The 9683-nt window shown below is 36.2% G+C and overlaps 1 protein-coding gene and 1 long non-coding RNA gene across 2 annotated transcripts; one reads left to right on the top strand and one right to left on the bottom strand.

Moving 5' to 3' along the window:
* Positions 1-848: 848 nt before the first annotated feature.
* On the top strand, positions 849-4667 carry LOC122280727. Its single transcript, XR_006230016.1, has 2 exons — positions 849-1114; positions 3845-4667. It is a non-coding gene; the product is annotated as an uncharacterized LOC122280727 (long non-coding RNA).
* On the bottom strand, positions 3439-8768 carry LOC122280726 (NAC domain-containing protein 7-like). Its single transcript, XM_043091733.1, has 4 exons — positions 8135-8768; positions 6062-6248; positions 5663-5934; positions 3439-4467 (listed from the first exon to the last, which is right to left on the bottom strand). Exons 2-4 carry the CDS (start codon positions 6222-6224, stop codon positions 3865-3867), a joined length of 1038 nt encoding a protein of 345 aa, XP_042947667.1. The 5' UTR covers positions 6225-6248; positions 8135-8768; the 3' UTR covers positions 3439-3864.
* Between the last annotated feature and the right edge of the window lie 915 nt (positions 8769-9683).

Below are 9683 nucleotides of genomic sequence, written 5' to 3'. Positions count from 1 at the left end.
GACAGCATATATAATGATCAGAAAAACATGAAATCGCGGGACACCGGAAACTGTTGAGACGGGGATATATATATCATGAGGAGCTTATTAGGAAGCACGTGAATGATGCTACCTCACATGCAGCTGTTCCACATGCATGGTCATTAATGATTATCTTTTATTTTATGACAAGTTTATCAATATTGCTTACTTGGTCTGCATAACGATATTATTAATATATGTATGACTTAATTATTCACCCCCAAAGGCATACCGCATCAATACGCATGGTCTGCTTGTTCTAGGCTTTGCGGGGACAGTGTGAATCCACCTCTCTCTCTCTCTCTCCTGATCCCTTGCTTCTGGCAAATAATCGAAGCCGTTTTTTAGATTCCTTCAATCGCAAGTGGCGCAAGAAGAAAGCATGCGTAGAATTACACGTCAAACTTGGTGAGAAAGAAGCATTTATGAATTCCTCTACCTTTTTTTTATGAGAAGTCCTCTCTCTCTCTCTCTCTCTCTCTCTCTCTCTCTCTCTCTCTCTCTCTCTCTCCAAGTAAGAGTGGATGCATTATGAGTTCATGAGAGCATGCCCAATTGTTCTGTCCCCAACTTAGTTCTCATTGCGTAAAAGGGATTTTCAAGCTTGACTTCAACCCAAGTAAGAAGAACGGCGAGGTCAAATTAAGTTCAAGTGACCAAACATATATCCTTTTCTTGTTCATTAGTTCCAACATCCATGGATCATAGTAATATGCCTAAACTTTGATCGCCTTCTTGTTGGTATTTAAACCCAAATAGAGTTTTGAAATATATATTTCAGGCGGTAAACTATCTCCCACCCCCCCCCCCCCCCCCCCCTCTCTCTCCCGGCGCCCCTGAACCGTACTTAGCTCAACCTGGGAGCTGAGGATGGGTGCCTCATATATCTTCTTGATGCAGTTACGTTGCATGCTTGAAAATATATCCAACCACCAGGCGAAATCCTGGATGGTTGGACTTTCAGATCTATCTTGGTAACTAGCTCTGAGATCAGCTGATCTGATATTAGTTCAAGCTTCAAGCCAATGGGGAAATCACTATATTCGGTGATATGGATCTTCTTGCTAACTTTTACAACGAACCTCTTGCAAAGGTACGTATGTATTGGGACTAAAGGTAGAAATTTTGTTGTTAGTATTTATTATGTTTGAATTCAAAATAACAGTAATTCACAAGATCATGTACACGTTTATTAAGTATGTCTTTCTAATGATATATACACGTACAGAATGAGCAGATATAGTAAATTTCACTACTGAACCTGTCCATAGGCGCAACAAGTTCAGTGTGGCTTCGTTGTTTTCTTTTGTGCACCTCAAGTACGTAGTACTGTAGGGCTTCATTGTTGTGACCATTTAACTGGATAGCTTCTATATCCAATGTGCAGCCGTGTTGCCTATGACTACTCATGAATGCGACCTACGTCTTGCATTTGCATATGTGTATATATATATAGCCACCCATGCATGCATGTCATATACTATTCAACCCGAGTATAGCATAAGGAGCGCTAGCACAGCCATATTTTCATTCTTTATGATCACATGCATGGGATGAGGGATCTTCGTATTAATTAGGGAACATTTGATGAGTAGAAATGAAGTGTATCCAAAGTACTATGACTCGTTAACCAAAGATCTATCTGTACCATTTGAATTTTGATCATTTGCCTGCATATTATATGATAAATGCCTTCAAACTTTTCTCATCCGGCCTAATGGGTGCATGATATGAAGTGGAGGTCTCTAAATGGTCACTACGAATTCAACACCACTCTTCTGATTTCTGCAGGTTGTGAATGTTCCTAGCTATATATATATATTAATTAATGCTTTAATTAATTACGGGAAGAATATAATTTCCTTTATTTTTACAAGAAGGCATGAGTCCAGATCTAGTACACAGATCGATCGGACTTATCTATCCCCAGGCACTCCTATACATTCCTAGACGTACATTAATAAAAAACGATTGACATATATATATATGATTGTTTTCTGCTAGGATATTATTTCAAAAAGTAGGGCTATTTGAAAGTTTTTATACCATACATATGACATAATTTAATTTGTAAGAATCAAATTTTAAAACTTATTTCTCGAATTAAATTATGTCACGTGAATGACATGTGGTATAAAAACTTTTAAATAAAATTATTCTATGCAAAACTCATCGTAAGTATGTACCTTAATCGAAGTACTCACATTACTTTTTGAAGTTGATCATGCACTAAACTCATGTATTTTTTATTACATTCTGTCATTAGACTTTCTATTTGTTTCAAATTACTCCCACAATTGGTTTTTAGCATTAAAATAATGAAAAAGCACATATATAGTACTCATTAATTTAGACATGGAATGACAAAAATACCCCTAATACCCTAATTTTAATAAACAATGCCCTCACCAACGTTATATTTCATTGCAATATTGTGCCATTAAACTCTCAATTTGCTTCACACTGTACCCTTCGTTAATTAGTTGTTGATGATAAAATGGATGAAACAGCGCGCGCATGCCTTGCACGTGTCATTTGGGAATTAAATAGTACAGTTCAAAACAAATTGAAAGTTTGGTGATTCTTTAATTAGTATCTTTGAAGTACGTTGATGATCTATTCTTAATTACTTCCAATCTAGCTAACACAATTAAAGTACGTATGGACTTTGAAGATCATATAATTTCATGAACTAGATCGAGTACATTTGATCACACATCATGAATTCCACGAATGCAAAGAACTTCTATCGTTGCATGGTTTAATTTAATTACTTAATCTTGTGATCTCTGTAAGTGATTCTTGAGATCGAAGGACGACTTAGCTAGTCATGAGAAATGAACTCAGCAGCATCATGAGTAGTTTACGTACAGTACCATGTACGTAGCTTTCAAAATTTTCAGTGAGTACGCGTACTGATTGGTTTAGCTAGGTTCTGCCATGACATTTCAAGATCAGGTACGTATATATATATATATATATAACTGGGAGGCCAGGAGGAGGTAGAGCTAAGGCCTCGTTTGAACACTTAAAATATTTCTGAATTTCTGTAAATATTAATTGTCTCAAAAGAGCTGGTGGCCACATGTAAGATGTACCTCTAAACTAGGCTTCTCCTAAATATGCATGTGGCCTCTCAACACACGAATTACTATTTAATATAAATGTATGAACACATGAGTACCTTTAGTCTAGATATATACCCTGTAAAATACCAATTATTTTAATGCTTAAACTGACAGACAAACGTAAATTTAATAGGGCACGGAGGCCGCGGGAGGAGGGGGCAATAGTACTTGAAACTAGAAATCCTTATTCTAAGTGCTTCTTCATATTAATAAAGGCCAGATCGACAACATACTCAGACCAATTAGGACGTTACATATGTACATGATGATGATGTGTGTGTATACAGACTTAGTCACTAACGTACATATATAATTAACGTTTTCAAATCCAAATTAAGCTGTAATATATGATAGGAAGATCAATTACATTCAACAGTCACCGAGCTACATAGTTGCAACAGCTCTCGGCCGTAGTACTTTCATGACTTAGAAGCACTAATTTATTTGTCGTAGCTAGGTATAATATGTCTGGTCTAGTACGTACTTAGTTGCCCAGTAATATCAAATCAATACAATGGGCAACGAAGTCCATTAATAGCTAATTAAAGCAATACCATTTTAGTTTTATTATGTACACAGAAACCTGCATTCTGGATCGATCATTACCTTTTTCCTTTCAAATTGTACGTACTTCCTATGATTAGTATCATGCATCATCTAATTCTTATGTATAGCATCATCATGCATGGCAGCAGGAGGCTCGCGCAGATATATGTCAGCCATATTCCTCGGTAGTTTTGGAGTCATTTGATAACATATTCATATGTTCTGCCACATTGAAGACGACTGCATTGGAGTAATTCCTTTCCTTGGAGGAATCTTGGTCATGGCTGAGTTGAGTTGCAACAAATTTGTCAAGGACTCGCCAATCAGTCACCTGGTCCACCGCCTGGTCGACGTTATTACAGTAAAATAATGAGGAGCTCATCGTGTTTTGTTGATGGCACTGTTGTATGCGCTCAGCTTCTTGCGTAAGGTTTGAGGACTGCATGGTGCTTCCAGTGTTCATATCAAAGCCATATGGAACTATTGAGCAAACGCTAGTGGTTGCAGAGTGGGGAAGTTTGGGGCTTTCTAGTTGGGGGAGCTGGAGGAAAGCATCATGATGAGACGTATGATATTGTAGCTCAGGCTCCTGCTTGCAGGGATAATGGTGGTTGTAGGATGCAAAAGGGTGAGAAACTCGCCTCGGGGAATCAAGTTCGGGCATGAATGAGACTTGATCATCGTACCAATTAGATGGCGAGTCATACTCGCCCATTTTCTGCATTGCCGTCACTCGCTTCTTGAACACTCTACATACAACCCATCCTTCTTCCTGGTGCAAGCGAAATATAATGTTCGGAGAAAAGAGAGTTAATTAGTACGTACTGTCTTGGAAAACAAATGCATGGGATCGAAAAACAGCCGCTTTGTTATGAAAGCAGTAAAAGATGATCAGGGAATTTATATTATTTCACATGCAGTTCATAAGCTGATCATCTTGTGGACATTCGATCGTAACATATGTTTTATTCATATCTTAAAGTACCATAAGCACAGTACTGTATAATATATTCACCTAAACTAGAAGAAAGAGAAAACAAGCATGTTCTTGTTGTACAACTATGGTTGATGGAAGTAACATCAAGACAAAAGTAGATTCGTAATCTTCAAGGATCTTAAATTCGTATGCTGTAACGACCCCGTAGGACGTACGTACGTACGTATAAGTTTTTCTAGAACTATTTCTGAGGCCTTAATCAATTTCCTTGCAACCTGGCTTATTTCATAAGCTTTTATATAGGTGTTTAACGCACAATTTGATGCATGCAAGGGCCTTTCTTTCACAATGCAACTGAAAGGAAATTGTTTCACTATTAGGCTAACTATTTTCTTGCCGAGAAAAAAAAAGGGTCAATAACATTCTTCTAAATAACTTCCATATATATTATTTACATGCAATGTATGTGAAATTAAGATATAGATCATCAATATCTTTTAGAAAGAAAATTATATGCGCAATTATTTTCAGTCATTCCCGACCTTGAAGTGGGATCGGGGCCGGTAAAGGTAAAGAACTTATCTTCAAACCTCATATATATATATGCACGCACACGTGTGAGTCGGTGCATGCACGTATGTGTTCTTCATACATATCTATCACAATATTATAAAATATTTAATATAATTAGTATTAGACATGCATTATATGTCCTATATTGAAACATATTTCTGGTTACGTAAAATGTACAGCGCCTTGTTTCGACTTAAATATTGGCAACAAAGGTACTTTAATTTCTTTCATATCTCATTAACTAATTTCTTGGATATTGACTTCAGATGCTCTTATTAAGGTGCCCTAGGAATAAGACTTGCTGCCATACATGCAGTAGTACTGTAATTACCGTACGTTCTAGAAAAACTCAAACTCGTGATAGATGATCAGATTTACATTTTTGGTAGAATATTTATGTAAGTAATTAGAAAATTTTCAATTCAAGGGAAAGAAACGCTGATAAATTAAGACTTGCCTGAGGAGTTCCATTTTCGTTTGTTTCTAGTCGATACTCATGCATGATCCAATCTGACTTTTGTCCGTTAGGGGCTCGTCCTTTATAAAACACTAAAGTCTTTCTCATGCCAATTAGACTGTGCCTAGCGTAAATAGCCTTGTCCCTTCCAGTAGCTTTCCAGAATCCTGCTTTTGTAGCTCTATTTGTGCGAGTTCCAGTTGGGTATTTCTTATCTTTATGGCTAAAGAAATACCATTCATTCTGCTCTTCAGTTCCTATCTTGCATAATTCTGTCCAAATTACCAAAACGGTCACCGTGAATGGTTGATATGATAATGATCTAATTAAACAATCTTCAATCTCTCTCTTTTTTTTTTCAAATTTCAAACTCCGGTTTTAAACGGTTAATTGCAGTACCTTGAAGATCCCACGGCTCAATTTTGTAAAGATCAACATCTCTGATGACATCTAGATCAATCCTTTTGGAAGCAACCTTTTTTCTGAGATAATAATCAACAAGTTCTTCATCTGTCGGATGGAATCTAAAGCCTGGAGGAACGACATGTGAAAAGGTATTCATGATATTCTCCCAATAACTCGAAACCTGCATTTTTCACGCCAAATGCAATCAGCCGTATAACCTTTAATGTAAAAGAAGGTAAAAGATGGCAGATTGATCTATAATGAACAATGTGGTTGGTTCCAAAGTTAGAAACCTTAGTAGAAACAAAAGAAACGATAATAAGTGTCACATATTATATAATATGCTGATCAAAGGGAGAGGAGAAGCTACATTAACTTCTGATCATCATGGAGTGCATGCATCTTGCCCTGCAGGTAAAACATTAATGCAGCTAGCCCTTTTGGATCTATAACTGATTAATTGAATAGATCGGGCCTTAGAGGTTTATTGTTCGATAATTATTCATGTGAATTACGATACATCAATGTTCGACATGATAAACAAAGAATATTTGAAGTCATAACGGAGATTTTACGTTCCGGATCTCCACCAACCATTTGGCATGTAGTATAATGAAAAGGACCTAATTTAGCTGATAAAGGAACTAAATGGCATAAAACTTATGCGATACGCCATTGTTGATCATAACATATCTTTACACCAGATTAGACTCAAACGATAGATCGTAGGTGTAAGAGATTGTACTAACACTTTTTGTGGACAACAGTTCCAAAATAATATATATATATATATATATATTTATATAACATGATCTTATAGTTTTCGTTATGCATGCAAAAGAAAGTACTTTCTCTTACAATTCTCCATATGTCTTAAAATGGGAGTAAGTTCCTAATTTCTTGTGTATATGATATAATTATATAAGCCTTTGTCCATTGTAAAAAATTAAGTAATATATAAACTGACTAGCAATTAAGTTCTTTAATTTCGAATGAAGATTATAAATCGTAATTAAGAGGAAAATTAATTAATTAAACTACCTCTGGATAAACATAACATGCGGCCAATTATTTAAACTAATTACTCTCTGATCTGTGAGGACTAATAGCTTATAGTTATTTATAAATTAATATAAAATTGAGTTTTCTTTTTCTCATAGTAAATATACGTACGCATGGATATCTATGCATTTAATGTTTCATTCAACACAGAAACGTGTGTTGAGTTCCAGATAGAATTAGGGATATTAAAGAGGAGGAGGAGGAGGAGGAGAAGAAGAAGAAGAAGAAGAAGGCCGGTACGTACATCATAGTAGATCGTATAGCAAAGATCGATCATTCAACACATGATTGATTGTTGAATGCAACAACTTGACATAAATATACCTCGTTGATTGAATAGAAATGCAACCTAAATAGATTCGAGAAAGACCAAAGAAGGAATAAAAATGCAGGAAATTAATCAAACATCTTGATTCTTCAATTAATATATCTACGACGGCGCTAGCTTGACGATTTGAATCTATATATATAGTGAGCCCACATTCGTGTGATCAGTACGTACTACCATCACGAACATATGCTAGAGTATGAAATTCATGATCATATAAAAAAGTGAGATCTAAATGCAAAACAGCCGATCAAACCTAGAAATAGAAAGACCTACGTCCAGAAACATACAAAATCGCTTTCTCGACTTCCATCTAGAGATGTAACAGAAAGTTGATTGAGAAATAAGTTTGGATAAAACTTAATTGTGTCAAAACTGAAACACCAAGATCAAGGTTAAACCATTCCAAATACCTGCTGAGAAACCCACAAAAGTTGAGAAAAGAAGATATATAAACAATTCTAACATTATTATTTCATTTTATGTTCTTTTGGTTGAATATTTATGTTGTTCATTGCAGAGCTTGAAACAAAAGCGTTAAGCGTTCACTCTCTTTATATGTCTTACCACATGAAATGATAAATTCAAAATCATTCACACAAAGGATCCGAATAGATCAGAAAATATAATGAAAAAAAAAAAAACAAAAGTAGAAGAAGCAAAAGACAGCACACGACCTTGAAAATCTTTAACAGCACTTCCTATCCAATCCACAACTGCTCCGATCCGTTTGAACCCAACCTCGTATCCACCAACCAGCTTAAAGCCAAAAGACTTTAAGATTATTGCTTTCGTCACTCTCTTTTAACTTTTCCAAGCCCACTGAACCAGACAAAAAAACACTGAACGAGAGGAACAAAGGAAATATCAAGCAAGAAAGATGGCACACGAGAACATAAGTGATCCTCGGGAATTGAACTGAACTCCAGCTGTTGTACGTCAAGAAGAAAGTACTTTCTAGAGGGAGATCAGATCCCGAGGAAACGAAAAGAAACCAAGGCAAGGCAGGGAAAGTGAGGGAAAAGGAAAAGGAAAGGCATGTGGAATGGAAACACAGAGAAGAGGTAGGGTTAAATAGGAAGCAAAGAAAAAAACAAAAACAAACACATGCCCTAACAATCCATCCCTCTCATAGTTTCTCTCTCCTCATCTTTTAAGAGGGAGCTTGATTGCTGCAAAAGCTTTGAGCGAAAAATGGGAGGCGCTAAAATGGCTCAAGAAAGGGAGTAGGATAATAAGCGCTGAGAGAGAGAGAGAGAGAGAGAGAGAGAGAGAGATGACAACCTCCAGCACCTCCCACCAGCAACTGATAAAGACCAGAAAAGATTGTTCTGCTCTTTGAGGTTGCCGAAGAGAGGAGAGAGAGGATGGTAAAATTTAAGAAGATCCAACGGTGAGGAAGAGTTGGACTACTTAAAATGGACTTGACACGACCAAAAAGTATCTTAAAGAAATTAATCGGCATTAAATGTATTGTGGTGATGATGATAGGTAATCATCAATGGGTGATATTTTGGTGGTCACCCTTGAGCTCAACATCCTCCAAGCCAAAAGCTACGTGACCCTCTCTCTCCTCTCTCTCTCTCTCTCCCCTTCCTTTAGCAATGGTTTTCCTATTCAATGTAGACTGCGTGTTGTACACGATCAGATCAATAATGATAAGTCTTAGCCCTTTTAGATGATCCCTAATTCTCCTTTCTTCTTTTTTTTTTTATCCTTACATAAGCTTTTGCTTGATGTAGTACTCAAAAACAAAATACAAAACTAGAGCGTAGAGTAAATTTTACAACAAATAATACATATACACACGAATTTGTAAGCATTAGAATTCCATGAACAAATGCTTAATAAAAGCATCTACATGCATGGATCATTAGCGTTGGACCATATATAATTCATAACCAAAAATAGATGACTCGTCCTTGAATACATAAAGTTAACATGATTACCCAAGCCTTCCCACAAGTTGATGAATTATAAACCTTCTTGATTAATGAACACTATTGTTTCAAATTATAATCAAATTAAATCAATATAAAGCAGATGTCCAAATTAATATCCTAGCTAGCTAGCAGCTTGTTGTGTCAACAAAATCCAAAGCGCGTGGCTTTAGTACATATATACAAGAAATATCTTCATTAATATACTAATATTGTTCCTTAACCGTGTTAATGCCGTTGATTCAAGTCGACTGAAAACGAAGGGAGAGCTGCTAGCTCATGATCC

Source organism: Carya illinoinensis, chromosome 11, assembly GCF_018687715.1.
Source record: "Carya illinoinensis cultivar Pawnee chromosome 11, C.illinoinensisPawnee_v1, whole genome shotgun sequence".
Lineage (NCBI taxonomy): Eukaryota > Viridiplantae > Streptophyta > Magnoliopsida > Fagales > Juglandaceae > Carya > Carya illinoinensis.
The sequence above is the reverse complement of the archived record's forward strand: the minus strand, read 5'-3'. Positions and strand labels throughout refer to the sequence as shown.